This window comes from Abramis brama (genome assembly GCF_963993115.1).
Source record: "Abramis brama genome assembly, chromosome: 4".
Classification (NCBI taxonomy): Eukaryota; Metazoa; Chordata; class Actinopteri; order Cypriniformes; family Leuciscidae; genus Abramis; species Abramis brama.
Window position 1 is genome coordinate 46,882,772 of NC_139966.1, and position 18,915 is coordinate 46,901,686.

General features: G+C 37.1%; 1 protein-coding gene across 16 annotated transcripts in view; it reads left to right on the forward strand.

Annotated features, from left to right (window-relative positions):
• grip1 (glutamate receptor interacting protein 1) overlaps positions 1–18,915 on the forward strand; it is a 226,674-nt gene that overhangs the window by 202,826 nt on the left and 4,933 nt on the right. For 4 of the 16 annotated variants that reach the window (XM_084110709.1, XM_084110704.1, XM_084110707.1 and 1 more), the window contains 8 exons: positions 1,088–1,157; positions 3,196–3,341; positions 8,088–8,232; positions 9,202–9,341; positions 10,466–10,663; positions 14,944–15,112; positions 16,990–17,028; positions 17,318–17,429. In XM_084110709.1, coding sequence (XP_083966835.1) covers positions 1,088–1,157; positions 3,196–3,341; positions 8,088–8,232; positions 9,202–9,341; positions 10,466–10,663; positions 14,944–15,112; positions 16,990–17,028; positions 17,318–17,429 — 1,019 coding nt within the window. Of the gene's footprint in view, positions 1–1,087; positions 1,158–3,195; positions 3,342–8,027; positions 8,233–9,201; positions 9,342–10,465; positions 10,664–14,943; positions 15,113–16,989; positions 17,029–17,317; positions 17,430–17,588; positions 17,634–18,915 lie in introns of all 16 variants that reach the window. The other 12 variants (XM_084110716.1, XM_084110702.1, XM_084110710.1 and 9 more) reach the window with 9 other exon arrangements.

The window sequence follows — 18,915 nt, forward strand, 5'->3', positions numbered from 1 at the left end:
ATTGATTATGATTAAGCTGCGCCACCATCTGGGATGCATATTAGGTTGAAAAGTGAGCAGGATTAACAAAGGAGTTTTTTTTTTTTTTCTTATTCGAAGTGAAAAAGACAACCTTCCAGTCTGCCAGTGACGCACTAAGCGAACATGAATAACCCTGAGCTCTGACTGAGAGTAAAATGCTCTGGCGCGTCACTCTAGAAGTTTGATATCACACCTCCAGATGCTCCTGGCAGTCTAGGGACCATATGACATCTGATTATGCACTCACATCTGTCCCCTCAGTACACCAGAATGTGACTAGAGCTGCTAAAAAGGTCTATTTTCTATTTCATACTGACATAATGGCTCTGATCCAAATCCTAGAGAGCTGGCAGCATTTTTAGGCATTTATATTTTTACACATATTCTAAAATGTCTGAAATCACAAAATGGGTAAATTATTTAATTATTTTGGACGGTGAGTGGCTTTAAAGGTAAAAAGGTTGAGAATCATGGTCCTACACTTTCCTGCTGGAAAAAAAGCAACTTAAAACAAAGCCTAAGCTTATATGCTGGGCTTGTCCGGTTTGGTCTGTTGGCTGGTTTTAGAGGGGTTTTAACCCCACTAAGTCAAGCAAACCATCTTAGGCTGGTTTAAATATCATTTTTATATATGCATTATTATTTGCTGAAAGACTGCCATCCACACGGCTCTGTTGAAAATATGCATCTCGATTGTCAATCATTTGGAGTGGCATCTTTTGCAGTGTCATCATGTCAATCTCCAAGCTGGAAAAATGCAAAATCGACAACAAAAACCATCAGTTCTGACTAGACTGGACTGACAACTACTTTGTTTATGCTACCGAAAGCAACTAGTTCTCCACCAACCAAGTCGATACAAATCTCTTACTGTGTCATCAGATTTACTCTCACCAATTTTAAAAACACTTTTGTCAGCAAGACAGAACCTTTAAAAGTGCTGTACTTTTAAAAATGTTAAGTTATAATCTAAGAATGACTAAGAAATAATCAGCAGTGTTGCCTACAGAAAATGAGTGATGTTGTGCTGTTAAACAAGTTTGATTGTTCTCCTCTCTCTTCACAGCTCCTTCCAGTAGGAAGCCCGGAGATTCGCTCATCATCTCTGACATAAAGAAAGGCAGCGTTGCGCACAGGTACCGCCTCACGCCATTGTCTTGCACCGCATCTCTTTTTAAATGTATAGAAAAATGCTAATCTCATGCAAAACAACTCATATATACAGCCTTCAGCACACTTACACCCACCAGCATGGCAAGCTTTGCTTTATTAAATAAAAATACATTTTATATCCAAGTGCGAAATGTTTCACTCGATATAACATGCTCTAAAGCATAATGCCCATCATCAAACAGTTTGACCCAGCAAACCCAGTTTAAACGTTTTGGGAAGAAAATAATTCTCTTTCAAGTTTCTTTTTAAACTTTCTATTCATCACCAAATCAGCATTATAATGAATTTAGAAGGATCATGTGACACCAAAGACTGGAGTAATGATGCTGAAAATTCATTTTGGCACAAGTCAGCACTGTATTTCTGAACTCTCATCCAAATCAGCTCTGCATCCATGCCTTAAATACTGTTCTCCAAGTAGACCCAAACAGCTAATATAATGACATCTGCGCACAGAATTGAGCATTGAGCGTATGCTATCTGCATCGACTTGCCAAAGCGTTCTTATGAATAAAAATGCTAATTTTCTCCAGGCTACAGTAGAGTGCGGATGGGAGAACGCGTCACGTAACCCTCCGTATTGACATAAATCTCAGCGGTTGCCCTGTGGAAAGGTGCAGAGTGCTGTTTGACTGCACTGTTGTTGATTGTGAGGTCTATACGGGCCTGTTTCACAGTAAAATCTAATCGCACTCCTCTAAAATTTGACTAGCTTAGATTTATTCTCTTTAAAATAACTTTTTACTCATAGCTCGAGATATGGTACTTTTCAAAAGTTTGGGGTTTTAATTCATTTGAAAGTGTCTTATGTTCACCAAGACTGCATTTAATTGCTAAAAAAATGGAAAAATAGTAAAATTGTGAAATATTCCAAAAAAAAAAAAACTGTTTTTATTGTTAATATATTAAGTATTTTATTCCTGAATTTCCAGCAGCCATTAGTAGTATTCAGTGTCACATGATCCTTCGGAAATCATTAAAATATGCAGATTTTCTGTTTAATAAACATTTATAATTAATATTAATGTTGAAAAGTGTTGTGCTGCTTTATTTTATTGGAAACTGTAATGCTTTTTTCAGGATTCTTTGATGAATACATTTCAAAAGAACAGCTTTTATTAAAAATAGAAATGTTTTCTAACAGTAAATACTGTCATGCTTTCAAAGCATTTTTGATATATTGAATTATTAATTTCTTTGAAAAGAAGTCTTACTGACCTCAAACTTTTGAATGGTATAGTATACTTTCCTTTCTCAAGCTCAACTTTCATTTCTAACTTTTTAAGGCTAACAAAGCTGAAAAAAGTATAAATTCTCCATGGTGATAGGGTTGTTGGGGGATGCTGTATACCTAGTAATTAAGGCTCTTTCAGCACATATACTCTAATTTCCCCTACTTTTACATAATAGAACATATGTTTACCTGATAATTATGCGAGGAGGAGAGAGAATTGGGTTATGAATCTCTGTGTACACAGTGTAGTGGTTAAATACAGGTCTGTTCGTCTTTCTGTTCAGACATCTATGTTAGATGGCCTTGGCTCTTGCAATTGTTCACATTTTGCTCTCCTCCATTTCAGCTCTATTAAAAGAGCCTAAAAATAAGTGAGCCATTTAATATGAAGAAGTGGTGGAATAATTGTGAATTCAGGCAGGATTACATCTCAATGTCTAATCTGAATATGGAACGACACAATTATGACCAATACGATAAACGTAAGGTTTTTTTCTTTTTTTGGCTTCAGATCTATCTCAGCGCCTCTGGAAGCTCTTTGCTGTGTACCATGGTCAATCTACTGAATAATGGATGTGTTTTCTTGCAGAATGTGAGCTTAGACTACAACGAAATGAGTGTAAATGTCTGCATGAGGGAGAAAATAACCTTTCCTTCAAAATATTGCAAGACGAAATGGAGATTTGCTGTATGGCAGAGGAAATGTTACATTGGTTGTGCTTCTGCAAAAAGCTTGTAACGTTTTTTTTCCGTGTACTCCTTCAAAGAACGGGCACCCTGGAGCTGGGGGATAAGCTTCTGGCAATAGACAACATCCGTCTGGACAACTGCTCCATGGAGGACGCTGTTCAAATCCTGCAGCAGTGCGAAGACCTGGTTAAACTCAAGATCCGCAAGGACGAGGACAACTCAGGTACCTCTGAGCCTCTGCAACTACACACTCCACAAGGACACACATTTACACTAAAAATCCCCATGCAAGGACAGAATACATCAGCAAAGACTTCTAATGCGAACGTATTTTGGCCAGGATCAAGATAAAGAATAAGCTATTAAGACCTGACTGATTAACCTATTCTAATGTAATATGGTTTCAACCAGATACGGCAAGGACAGAAAAAGGACAAGATAAGAGAAAACATGGCAGCATTATTAGCCGTGAATCCCTTACATACATAATACAGATATGTATCATATATGTTCATAAATGACCATATAATTCAATAGTTCATTCGCGATCAATCTCATTTAACATGAAAATCTGTTTATATAATATATTTGTGTATACATAATATACTTGTGTGTACATATATGTTCACACACACACAGACACACACACACACACACTTATATATATATGAATATTTTAAGGCTTTTTTCATTTTAAGGAAAAATGCCAGCATGGATTTCATTTACAGTGGGGAAAAAAAGTATCTAGTCAGCCACCAATTGTGCAAGTTCTCCCACTTAAAAAGATGAGAGAGGCCTGTAATTTTCATCATAGGTACACTTCAACTATGAGAGACAAAATGAGAAAAAAAATCCAGAAAATCACATTGTAGGATTTTTAATGAATTTATTTGCAAATTATGGTGGAAAATAAGTATTTGGTCAATAACAAAAGTTCATCTCAATACTTTGTTATATATCCTTTGTTGGCAATGACAGAGGTCAAACGTTTTCTGTAAGTCTTCACAAGGTTTTCACACACTGTTGCTGGTATTTTGGCCCATTCCTCCATGCAGATCTCCTCTAGAGCAGTGATGTTTCGGGGCTGTCACTGGGCAACATGGACTTTCAACTCCCTCCAAAGATTCTCTATTGGGTTGAGATCTGGAGACTGGCTAGGCCACTCCAGGACCTTGAAATGCTTCTTACGAAGCCACTCCTTCGTTGCCCGGGCGGTGTGTTTGGGATCATTGTCATGCTGAAAGACCCAGCCACGTTTCATCTTCAATGCCCTTGCTGATGGAAGGAGGTTTTCACTCAAAATCTCATGATACATGGCCCCATTCATTCTTTCCTTTACACAGATCAGTCGTCCTGGTCCCTTTGCAGAAAAACAGCCCCGAAGCATGATGTTTCCACCCCCATGCTTCACAGTAGGTATGGTGTTTTTTGGATGCAACTTCTCCTCCAAACACGACGAGTTGAGTTTTTACCAAAAAGTTCTATTTTGGTTTCATCTGACCATATGACATTCTCCCAATCCTCTTCTGGATCATCCAAATGCTCTCTAGCAAACTTCAGACGGGCCTGGACATGTACTGGCTTAAGCAGGAGGATACGTCTGCACTGCAGGATTTGAGTCCCTGGCGGCGTAGTGTGTTACTGATGGTAGCCTTTGTTACTTTGGTCCCAGCTCTCTGCAGGTCATTCACTAGGTCCCCCCGTGTGGTTCTGGGATTTTTGCTCACCGTTCTTGTGATCATTTTGACCCCACGGGGTGAGATCTTGCGTGGAGCCCCAGATCGAGGGATTTTATCAGTGGTCTTGTATGTCTTCCATTTCCTAATAATTGCTCCCACAGTTGATTTCTTCACACCAAGCTGCTTACCTATTGCAGATTCAGTCTTCCCAGCCTGGTGCAGGTCTACAATTTTGTTTCTGATGTCCTTTGACACCTCTTTGGTCTTGGCCATAGTGGAGTTTGGAGTGTGACTGTTTGAGGTTGTGGACATGTGTCTTTTATACTGATAACGAGTTCAAAAAGGTGCCATTAATACAGGTAACAAGTGGAGGACAGAGGAGCCTCTTAAAGAAGAAGTTACAGGTCTGTGAGAGCCAGAAATCTTGCTTGTTTGTAGGTGACCAAATACTTATTTTCCACCATAATTTGCAAATAAATTAATTAAAAATCCTACAATGTTTTTTTCTGCATTTTATTTCTCATTTTGTCTCTCATAGTTGAAGTGTACCTATGATGAAAATTACAGGCCTCTCTCATCTTTTTAAGTGGGAGAACTTGCACAATTGGTGGCTGACTAAATACTTTTTTTCCCCACTGTACATTATTGATTAATTGACTTGAATTGTTGAATCAAATGAATGAATTTATTAATTGAAAAGGACCACTTCAAATGAATCACAGAAAATGAATCGATCTTACCAAATGCATTTTTTTTTTTTTTTTTGCTGAAGTTTAAATCAGCGATGTCTTTTCAATGTGATGTTTGCAAATCACAAGACAAGGATAGATCGGGAAATTAGTATAATGACACGCTCTTTAGAGAACTTAATGGAGAGTTAAAAACACTTTAAAATCGTGATATGCACAGTGTTTCTTAAAGGTTAGGGTTTTACACATAAATAAATGAATAGTACTTTAGAAAGATTACTGACAGTCAGAAAATGAACATTGAACATAAAAGTTTAAATTTACAAGGAGCCAAGATATCGAGATCAGATAGCCTGCTAATGCTACTCATTTTTGGGTCAAACCTGTTAATGCACGTGTTCATTCACAGTATAAATTAATCAAAGTTTATGAATGTATTTGACTATTCAATATATCACCCCTCCTTGTTGCCTAGTTATATTGCTTGGTGATTTTGTAACCGTTTAAAGGGATAGCGCAGTAAAAAAAGAAAATCTTGTTCCAAACCCGAATTACTTTTTTGTTATATACATACAACTTGCCTATACTGTAAGTTGAGGTATAGATTTGTGAGGTACAGAAGTGGCTCTGCTGTCAGAAATGTCACAGTGAGATCTTTATTATCTCCAAAGGACCTTCTGGTAAACCTTTCACTGCTTCTCTTGGGCTACAACAACATACACATCTCTCCTCGCTTCCATAACCTCACAATTCACCCTTAACACTATTAGCATTGTGCGCACTGAAGAAAATTAGGTTTAATCGTTTCAATTTAATGCTCGTTTGGTTCAATTATCCGATTAGAAACCCTTGGAGCCCTCATCCAGCGCCTCAAAAGCATTTACCCACAATCCTCTGCTTTCGTACTACAAAGCAGACCTGCGAATCACATTTATATTTCATCCAGGACGTCCACTGTGTCCGTGAAATGGCACCTCGTGTGTTTCAGATCCTCGCCCAATGCTGGAGGCTCGTTTAGATCTTTCTCGCTGGGAACATTAAGGTCGACATTCATTTTTCACAACCCCTTTTTTCTGTGACAACAAATCATCAGTCTGAGAGAGGTCGTGCTAACTGGCATGCTAAATAGGGGTAATTTCCCTCCCATCTCTCCATTAGTCCATCGTGGAAAAAAAACGAAGGCGTAACGAGTCGACCTCGTGTTAACGAACATCCCCAGACCCCCAGCGCAGACACACAAACACAAAACTAGAGCGGCTGTGATCTGACAGTGATCAGCGCTTCATTAGGACGTGGATGCGAGTGGGAGATGACAACGATTGCCCTGAGGATCTGCGAGAATTTCCTCTATTTTTTTCTTTAGTGCATTCCCTTCTCGGTGTAGTCATGTCAAAACGGCAGGTAGACCTCTTAATTGATGTTGAGCATTATGAATCAGCGCCACAAATATTTTATAAAACACTTTCAAGTGGATTTTGGTGTTGCTATAGCCACATCTGCACTTGAGTGCATACAAAACGAGTTCAGTCTTATAATTAATTTACATTATGATTCTTGTTTCTCAGCTGGTAAAGCAACTAGCACAGAGAATCCCCTGAGGACACACATATAATATACAGCTTGAATGCATTAAGTCACTTTGGGGAAAAAAGGAAATGTCTGATATCTGTAATGCATTGGGGGTCCAGGCTATGGAGGCTTAGTTCTCCTTTGGATGATAAAATGTATGATTTGTAGAGGTAAGGTGTAGTATCCATTTCTGAAATGGATCACAGAGCCGATATCCCATTTTTTCGTATTATGCATGTGAATATCTCCATTTTGCCACTCACTTGTATTTTCTCTCTCATTTTTTTTTTTTTTTTTTTATGGATGCACCACTTCCATTATCTTCCATCATTCTTCTCTTGAATTGCCTTTACTTCCTTTCCCATTCTTCCTGCTTTTTTCATTCCTCCAGTTTATTACTTTTTGTGAGCATAATCAGACATCACTTTTACTTTTAGTTAGGTTGTTTTTTGGGGTGTTGTCAATGAATTAGCAATTGTAATGGAATTGATTACATAATGTGCAGATTCACTGTAAAAATAGGGCGCATTGCGGCACAATGTACTGTGTAAGAATTTTCCGTATTGTTTTTTTTCCAGGTGTTTTACCTGTATTTTGAAAATTGTTGTAAAATTACTGGATAATGTCCTGGCAGAAAATTACCAGTGCATTTTCTGTTTTTATTTTTTGCAGTGCAAATTATATTCAATCCAAACATTATGTAGTTGGAAAAAATGTCAGATTACAACAGTTGCAAAGGTAGGACTGGTCAGTAAATGGATTTTTTTTTTTTTTTTTCGGACAGGACTTGGCGAATGTTCAATTGCATGTTAAATTGACAACCCTAGTATTTTTATCCCATTTCTATTTGTTTCCTTTGGGTTCCTCTTCCCTCATGTTTTCTCTTTATTTTCTGGTCAATTCCTCCTTACCTCCTCTCTCTGTCCGGTGTTGTGAGGGGTGTCTTCGCTCTGCTCTCTGCCCCTCTGTGAGGTATCCTACGTGATGGCAGTGTTGATAGGGACGCCCGTGTGCTGTTGGCCTGTGTTGCAGACGAGCAGGAGACCTCCGGCGCCATCATTTACACGGTGGAGCTGAAACGCTACGGCGGGCCGCTGGGCATCACAATCTCGGGCACCGAGGAGCCCTTCGACCCCATCATCATCTCCAGCCTCACTAAAGGCGGCCTGGCCGAGAGGTACGGCTCTGTTCATGCTTTCAAGCCTGTCAACAGTTATGAAATATCACACTTAAGTTAAATATACATGTATATAGAGAGAGATAAAGTGTGTGATATCTTAAAAAGGAACTAGCGTGCTTTTTTACATTTGAACTTTCATTAGTGTGTGATGTTGCTGTTTGAGCAAGAAAAAGGTCTGCAAAATTATAAAGCAAAGTCCACTCCAACAGGACGGAGTTAACACCACAACTATACTTTAACAATAACGGCACAAAGAAAGAACCGATTTTTTTTCTAGCTGATGAATGATAAACACATTGACAGCCAATCAGAATCCATTCTGCTTTAAGAGTTCAAACATTTAATCGGCAGATGACAAAACTGCAGTGCGCGCTTAACAGAATGATATTGTGCGCTATGTGACACTTTTATGAAACACTCAAAATGGTTGAAAGGTTGCAAAACATTGGTTGAGCCGACCAATCAGAGCACATTGTGCTTTTCGGAAGGAGAGGCTTCATAGAGACAGAAACTGAACAGTGTTGAACTTTTTTTAATTCAAGCATGAAAACCTATTCTAGTAGACACCAAAAACAAAATCAAGACTTTATAAAAAGGGCATAATAGGTGCTTATATAAAAATATATATTATAAATAAAACTATATTATATCATTTGAATGATAATTATATAATTATTATTATATATAGTGAAGTGAAGTACTTTATTGTCATTGTATAAAACAATGTTAGGTCTATATATATATATAGAGAGAGAGAGAGAGAGAGAGAGAGAGAGAGGAATGTTTCCTTTTCTCAGAAAGTACTTGAATATGTTAATGTGTTGCTGTAGACATTAATCCCAATTAAACATTTTAATCTATGGACAGCCCTAGTTAATTTGAATGAATGCATGTTTTCAACAAGAAAAAACAAGGGCATTTGAAATGATGCATTGCAGCTGAGTTGCTGTGCTCTTGTTTCCACAGGACTGGTGCCATCCACATTGGTGACCGCATACTGGCCATTAACAGCAACAGTTTGAAGGGCAAACCTCTCAGTGAGGCCATCCACCTGCTGCAGATGGCTGGAGAGTCCGTCACACTTAAGATCAAGAAGCAGGGAGAATGTGAGTGCTGACATGCAAGCTTACGGCCAAATGGCTTTTTTATATGTACACTACAAGTCAAATGTCTGAACACACTTCTCGTGATCCTTAAAACCTTCGAAGCCAAAGGCTTATGCTAAAATGCACAAGTTAGTTTTGTGTACAGATATAAATGGGTGCCTATGAACATCTTCACAAAAAAAGGGTGTTTTTGGCCGTTCGTTTACACGGAAACGATACCTTTACCGTCTCCATGTAAACAAAAAAAACGTGAATTTGTGAAAACGGTGCCATCATGCGCATTACATATTCTCGCATACATACTATGTGTTCACGGGGTGTTTCTTGACAAAGTGACATCGCCAACTACTGGCCTGACATGCATAATACAGCCTTTTTAGTCATTTTCACAGATCCGTGTGAACGGGGATCGTTTTGACAACTTGTCGTCTGTTTTTAGTACATCGTTGTTGTGTAAACATACCCTGAATGTGTTTAATTGGTTTGTTTATTTATTTTAATTATTAGTATATATTTATTTATTATAATATAATATATATTATTATAATATTATAATTATAATATATAATTATTAATGTGTATTTATTTATTTTATTTAAATACATGATTTGGAGTGAAGGAAATATATTTTATTATGTTTGTTTGTTTAACATTTTTGGTTACTTAATTGCCGAATTAGTTATGTTTTGTATCATTTTAATTATTTACTAATTGTTATTCACTAATTACACTAATTTCACTAATTACACTAATTTTTCTAAAACATTATTTTTCTTATTATATTTCCCAAACTTTTGATTGGCATATTCTTTGCTTTTATTTTCTCGTCGCTCTTTCTCACACACATTACCTCCCACATTACTGTACATCTTACTGTAGCTCCAAAATGCAATAAAGCTGCCTAGCCGTGAGTCATTAAAGCCTAAGGTCTAATTAGTTTTGTCTCCATCTATCATATACTGTAGACTGACAGTAGACAAAGTAAAGTTCCTTATCCGAGAGCAAAAGATCAAATGAGCACTGATTTGTGAGCCCAATATCCAGTAAAGTCTGGATCTCTCTGGTCTATTGACTGTGATCCGAGGGCTCAGACAATCATCGTCTTTATTTTGTTCTTTCTACAGTGCCAAGCCCGAAGCAGCCCTCGGTAACGGGTCGCATGAATGATCTGAGCGATATGGAGGACGAGGGTCAGACTGGGCAGAAACCTGTAAAACTCTCAGACATCTATTCCACCACCATCCCCAGTGTGGACAGCGCAGTGGAATCCTGGGATGGTTCTGCCATTGACGCCACCTTCAGCACCCAGGGTAAATTTGAGTGTGAGTGGTTATAATGTTTGTACTTTTTTTGTACTTTTCACAAAATGCAATTAGCATTTCTATCTTTCAGCTTTTAAATACGTTTTACTGCAGTAAATAAGTCCCAGTACCCTCTGGGAAAAATATAATTGGAGCTACATTATTTCAGCAAAGCGACATGAACTGTCCCATTTGTTGAAATTTTCTGGCCAAAATTACTTTTGTAAATTGCTTCTGCCATTTAGAGTGTTCCAGCAGGCATTTCAGATTCTAATTGCAAATGAGAGCACGACATTTGTTTGAAAAGTTTCCGGAACATGTTGTTACCTACCATTTCTGTAAGGTCTAAACTATTTCTTTTTCTTTGACCCAACCCTTTATTGATTATATATTTATGTTTTTTTCCCTTCCTTTTATCTGTGTTGTTTTATAAATTTTAATCTATATTGTGCAATTTAATCATTTATATTTATTTAATTTGATTTATGCGGCGCAGCACGGTGCGGGGGGTGGGGGGGTGGGGGTGTTTACTGTGAGGTTTAATTGAGTTTTCCATTCTCTTTGGACCAGCAGATATGTATTTACTCAAGTAATTATTTCAAGTAATCTGCATTGGGATATGTGTCTTTTATTAGGCCAGCTGGTTGTACAGTGATATGGAAAAATGTATTATTTTATTAAGTGGAAAATGAGTCCTAATGAGCGCTGGGATACACATAGCCATTTGGATAACTCGCCAGTAATGGGCTTGAATTGCAGTCAGCTCTCCTGACACTGAGGCCTCCTGGTCTAAACTAATCGCAATCTTTGCTTGAATCGAGAATGCCAAGTAGGCACATCACACATTTCAATGTTTAATTCAGAGAAATGGTTTCTATTCATATATGAATAATACATATGGGCATTACTCCCACGCTCATGTATATTAATGAAAATAGTTGCTGAAAAAACAATATGTTAATGGTCCACTAGGTTTAAGAAGACCATCTTAGTCTAGTATTTGTTGTCGAGTCAAGGCCAATACTGTCTTAAACAGCACTCCATCTTTAATACCATGAGATTTTGGCCAAATGAAAAAACTGAGCGTCCAAATATAGCTATGGTAAACTATTAGAACCTGTAAGTTGATGAAAACGTACTAAATTCTCAGAAATTGGCTGGACAAAACCTTGAATGTGCCTTACATTTTTAAGTACAATCAACTTGGATGTTTAAGTCATTTCAACTTAAATTACATTAAAATTAAAAATGAGTTGAATTGCTTTACTTGTTTTGATGAGTTAAAGCAAATGTAAAAACATATGTTGTCATAACTTATTGTTATATTCTTACATATCTCATAATTTTTTACAGTGTACTTTTGGAAATGCGAATGCAGTTACAAATATAATCTGAATCTAAATAAATTACCATCTGTCAGTGAGCGAAACTTTCTTCCTAATTCCCATTAATATCTGAATGTCATCTGTCATTTTTTTATTTATAGAGATTATTAATTCATCCCAGTGCTGCTGACATACACCTCCTCAAAACCACCTTTCATCTTATGTTATTTCGCATGTCCCTCGCTCTGATGGGGTGGAAAGACAGTGTACTTTTGGAAATGCGAATGTAGTTACAAATATAATCTGAATCTAAATAAATTACCATCTGTCAGTGAGCGAAACTTTCTTCCTAATTCCCATTAATATCTGAATGTCATCTGTCATTTTTTATTTATAGAGATTATTAATTCATCCCAGTGCTGCTGACATACACCTCCTCAAAACCACCTTTCATCTTATGTTATTTCGCATGTCCCTCGCTCTGATGGGGTGGAAAGACACTTTCCGCTCATGTTAACAGGTTCATATGGTTGCTCTCCTTCCCTCAGGCAGCGCTACTCTTTCTCTCAGGGCTCCATACATAAATGAATCTCAGATGGTTGCAGAGATTCAGAAACCATTTGCAGGGAGCAGCAATCTGGCCCTTAAATTATGGATGATGTGGAAGGAGCATAAATTCAAGGTAGCTGGCAATCTATTGGCCCGTATGGGATTCAACTAGTAAACAGCTGTATCCGGAGATAAGGCAAAAGCTGACTCTGAACTTGATACCTGGAATGAAAAGTTAAAGAAATCATGTGTCTTGCGTCTAATAAGATTAATAGTCTACCTGCATGCAATATTCAATCTTGCAGAGTAAAACATTCCTGTTGGGCTAAGCAGAAAGACTTACCAGACACACGTGTCACTATTTAGCAAGAATTTATGTTAATAAGTTAATAATAATAATTGTATGTGTATATATAAATGGATATTATGTAATATTTATAATAATAATAATTATTAATGTAATAATATGTAATAATAATATATTATTATTATTATGTAATATACAATAATATATACAAATATTTATGTAATTTATTTTTCTAAAATATTATTTTAAATATTTATAAATATTTTTTCTTTTATTTATTTATTTTATCCCAGAATGCACTAAACGTAGTTTATGTATTCAATTTTTCTATTATACCCATTTGATTTATTTGGCATATTTTGTACTCTTCCTACAGTTTGTAGTTAGTGGTATTGTTAATAAATCATTGACTTTTGTACAATTAACAAAATTGACGAGAATTACTGGTATAGAGTTCACGAGTTAGTTTTCTCTCGTTTTTTCAAAAGAACCTGTTTTGTCTGTCTTATTTGTTGGGACCTTTAGAAAGCAAGGCATAAAAATAACAATGCAATATTATAATCTAAAATAACATGCTGTATAACGGTCATTATTTTTGACGTTTGGTGCCACTATGACCTCCTCTGCACTGTTTCCTTGCCTTGCGCATTAATTAGCATTGTGCACTTTACCATGCACAAGATTTCTCACAGCTTCTATTCCATACTGAAAAATCAGTGGACCATTTTAACTCTGTTTCAAGACATCGTTGCTGGTTTTGTTTGTCTTTTTCTGCACAGTGCGTATGAGCAACATCATTAGCATGCAGCTGCGCATGTGCAGTTTAGAGGGATATTAATTCATGCATCATCATTCAGCATTTCCAAAACTTCTTTCCTTGAAAAAGGGACATAACTCTAAAATATCTATCGAGAGTCTCATTAAGGATTCATCCACCTTCTCGAGCCCTGAGGGGTGAACAAATCACAAGCAGTTAATCCTTATTGAGTTGCTGGTGAATCTTAAAACCCTGAGGCTATGCAAGCGCTTTTGCGGTGGTCGCCGAGGGAGAATCAGACCAAAGCGTATAAAACACAATGGCGTGACTCCCTCCGGAGATGAGTGTGTGAACACAGCTAGCATGTTGTTCTCCACTCTCCCAATAGTCCTCACCCTGCCCTCCAGCAGTCTTGAGCCAGATTAATGAGCGGAGCCTGGGAACCCGTGCATCCAGGAGCTCCAGCGCCGGTGTTGTGTGAGAGTGCAGCGTAATGCAGAAATGTACTCTTTCTTCTGGGAAATGTTTATTGCCACTGCTTTTTTCTCTCTCATTTACAGTCAAATTGATTCCCCCCCCTCATATCAGCAGGCTAATGTTGTGCGCAGGGTACAATAACACTTGCCAAAAGCGAGTAACGTTGTGACCTCACCAGTTGGCTTGTAACTGTAGCAGGAACAAAAATGCATTTTGTCAATTAACATTTATTTATTTATAGTAATTATATACTATGTTGGTTATTTTTATTTCAATGCAATCATTTACCTTGAATTTAGCTAAACTATCTCGTAGTTGTAGTTATAATAATAATAGTTTTTTTTTCAATGGATTTAGGTATTTTATCTAAACTGAATTTAGCATTTTTTTTTGTTGTTAATGTTATCATCATCATGGTAACACTTTACAATAAGGTTCCCATTAGTTAACGCATTAATGCACAATACAATGAACAATATTTTTTTTTACATGATTTATTAATCTTTGTTAATGCTAGTAAAAATACAACTGTTAATTGTTTGCTCGTTAGTTCACAGTGCATTAACAGATACAACTTTTGATTTTAATAATGCATTAGTAAATTATGAAATTAACACTAATAAATGTTAGCTAAGGTTAATAAATGGAACCTTAATGTTACCATTATCATTAATAATAATGTTTTTTGTTTTGTTTCAATGGAATCATTTAGCTATTTTATCCAAACTACGTTTATTATTATTATTTTGATAATAAACATACAAAATACAATTTCAAGGCATGTTAGAAATATTTATGAATAGTACATTTTCTCAATTCACCCGCTATTGGCAAAAGTGGCAAAAAAAAGTAAATTTTGGACTCTGGTTGTGTGTGTTTGTTTTAGCTCCCACGGGTTTCCAGGCATCGGGCTACAGTTTCCACAGCCATGAGTGGAGGAATGCCAAGCCCAGCCGGGGCAGCCTCTCCCCGGTCAACAGCAGCCGGCAGAGGAACAACATCCTGCCAGACTTCGGGCTCGGTGTGGATGAGTGGGACAGGCCAAGCGCTAGCGGGTACGTCAACATACTGCCTGTAAACTATGCTCAGTCATTTAAATTCACATTGCAGCATATATGACGAATCCTCATTTTGTAGGAATAGTTCACTATGTGCTCAACCTCAAGTCGATCCAAAACCATGTGCTGTTATTTTTTTTCATGGAATATTATTTTCTGTAAGGGGAGAAACTAATCATACAGGTTTGGAATAACATACAATAATGGGAAAATAATGAGAGAATTTTCATTTTGGGGTGAAATATTAAGTATATATTAAGGCCGCCAGGTTTATTAGATGGTTAATGTGATGTCTTGAATTCATTGGATGGATTTTATTCTGCATTAGCAAAGTACACAAGGATTTTATACTACATTAGCAAAGTACACAAGACTTGAAAATAGAGTGAAATAGATTAAACTTTTCTGTCATTGAAGACATTAATATTCCATGAAAGTTATTACCTCTATTTCCCTAGAAATGAAGTACTGAAGTGTCAATATCCATTGAATCATGGACTAGTTTAGTGCCAGCCTGTACAGAAAGGTATTGTGTGAAGGCAGGCAATGCTGCTTAATGTTTTGTTGACTTCTCAAATTCATAAAATTCTAAAGAGTCTCAGAGGAGACCATCAGTACAATTTTTAAGAAGTGAACTGACTTTAATGTTCACATTAAGTGTGTCCTCTGTGTGAAATAGTCTTTGTTTCAACCTAAAATGTGACTCTGTCATAATATTAACTCAGCTGTGCGGTACATTTGCAGCACATTGTATTGTCAAAAAGGCTGTTACTGGAGCTTTGATCGATCGTTTTTGGGGTGATTCTACTTTATTCTTTGTTAGCTCGTGCTGTTGAATATTTGTAATTCAGATTCATTGTGCTGTAGATCAAAAGCTTAAAGGGCCCCTGTGTGCAGCAATGAAGCCAGCGGCTCTTAGGAAGAAAGAAGGCCTTTTTAAAGTATTTAGCTGACACTAGAGTTATGATCACCCTTTGAGGTTTTGTCTCAGGATTGTACAGTTTCCATTTAATGGTGACTGTGCGCTGCCTTAAAGCTGACATCAAAGTTGACCTAATTTACTTGGTTTCTTAATACACATCCGGGGTCTTATTGTGCCAATTTTTCCACAATCCAGTTCAAAATCAGGGGTGTAGGAATTACCTGAAAAGTGGACACATTATAAATCAGCCTGGCTCATGAATATTAATTATCTGGCATAACCTTCATCCAGTAGTTGTAATTGATTGGCTAAATAGCAGACGAGTGGGTACTAACCATGTTAGGATTACCACAATGGCAAAACAAAAAATAATAATTCATTTTAAAATATAATGATATTACCAAAATTTTTGGGAGATAATTATATTCAAAAAATATATATAATTCATTATATTTTCTTTTTTTCTACTTTTTTAGTAGTTGCAGTGCCTCTATTTTTTGTTTCACTCATGTTTTTTACACGTGTTAAATTATGGATGGGAGAAAAATGGGTTGTGAATGCCATTTCATGTTTGTCAATTTTAGGAACTATAACAAATCATCTGGAAAACATGTCTAAATCTCATATGGCCTACTCTAGCAATACAGAATACAAATAAATGCTCTGAGAAGAAGAAACGACCTGTACTTTCATGTATTCAGTCTTTTCACATTGTCAGCATTCTGTATTTAAATCTGTACAGTGCAAAACTTCCCCCATCTACTCCAACACATTTTTCTTTGTCGTTTGAGAGTGGTGGTGAAATGCTTTTTAGATGAAGGCGCTCAAAATGTGTTTTGTACAGGATGTAAAAGCTAAAACACCGCTGTTAAAAAGTGACAGACTGAGTGATCTGGTTTGACTCTATACCATGCCGTTTGTGTTATTGATTGAAGCTGATCTCCCATTACAGGGCATCCACGCTCCCCACCGGTTTAATCTCAGACAGCAGGTGAGGTTCAGTGCTGTGTGCCTGTTAACCTGCACTGCTTCCCCAAACCAATCCGGCCCTTTCACTTCATAACCCAAAGCCCCACAATCCACCAAGGACATCACCGCCTATCACAGTGTGTCCGACCGCACGCGGTGTGTCTGTATGTCTCTCTCTTCAAGAGCCCCACCATAGCCTGCACAGATCATTGGTCGTCCCCTGCGTTCATCACTGTTACACCTGCCTGCTCATTGGCCGCCGTAGTTTTCACGTACTAGGCGGTTAAAACGTCCCATTGTGTTTCAAACAGGTTTACAGTGGGGCACGATGGGACGGAGCCAGACCAGGAAGAGAACTTCTGGTCCCAAGCGCTCGAAGACCTGGAGACGTGCGGCCAATCCGGGATCTTGCGAGAACTTGAGGTAACTTGGGAAGAAAAATGCCATCCGTTTGTGTCCATTTCCCTCTCCCCACGTTCACCCTTTAGCTCTTTCCATTCATCAACCCCCCCTACACAATCTTTTTTCAGTAGCATGCAGTACCAACCCCTTGTTTTGTGTAACAGCTCCTTCTTTTTCCAGGACAAGCCAGACAGGCTTCTGAATAAGAGAAACCTGGCCATCTTGGTACCCCTTTCTTTCCTTTGGGCTTCCTCTTTGCTTGTAGCGCTGGCACCCAAGTGCTCTCGTCGTGCTAATGGGCTCAGTGTCTCTTGCTGGGGGCCTGCTTGAAAGGGGGTGGGGGGGGGGATTCACAGACAACCACTATTGGCATCCACTTCAGATCCTGGGGGTGCATTCAAAACGCATTATGACGTGTTAAAGGTGTCGTTCACCCGGATTCTGTCTTCATTTAGTCACAATTGTGTTGTTCCAAATCATAAATCTCTTTCACAATTATGTTAGGGATATGCCTACTGAGTAATTTTGCAGCCAGATTTTTTATTTTAAATAAATAAATAGTTGATTTTCATTTGAGTAATGCAAGTTAAAATATACTTTAAAACCAGGAAATTTCAAAACTGTAATTTCCAGGCCTGAAAAAAAAAAATCTTTAACATTATTTAAATGAATTATTTATTTAAATCATGGTGAATATATTTACTATTTTTTGCAGTTATGCTCATTGGCCAGAAATTGCTCTTGTAAGTGCAAAATCTTTATCCAGTCACTGCAAACATGGGTTATTTTATTATTATTTATAAATGATTATAGTATTTAATATTTTTTTATTAGCTTTTATTTTTATATTCTAATGCTTAATGGTTTTCATTTTAATGCTTTTGAAAATATTTACAATTAAATGTTTGAATATTTCTATTTTAGTTTTAGTAATTTTAGTACTGCTTCAACATACTTATTTTATTTTATATATTTGCCAAGGCAACATTAAGTTAAGTTAAGTTTAACTTTTACATCTAAAATGTATATTTTGTTTCAGCTTTATTACTGAAAGAAGGATAGTTTGTTTTAGTTAACAATAACAACACTACTGGAAATGCTCATTACATCAACAGTCATTTTCTTCAAAAGATAACTTCAAAAACCTATGTTTTTCTTTTGAACTGAATGGACTGAATAAATGGACAATATGCATTAATACTAACATGTTTTTGTAAAATAACGATTTACAAAGCATTTGCACTCACTCTGAGCTCGCAAGGAAACCCATTTGAAAACTAGGTTGTCGTCATTAGACTAATGAACAAACTAGTCTATTTTAAGGCGATCACATTGCTGTTGTTTCACATGTTGTTATTCAGAAAAACAAGTGGTGAAAATCTTTGCCTGTTAACAGCAAGGCCTGCTGTGAAGAAAATGTTCTCTGACGGCACAGGGACACACTGATATCGGTCTTCCCACCATAAAGCAGATCCTCATCTTGTGGGATCCACGACTCTAATGAGAA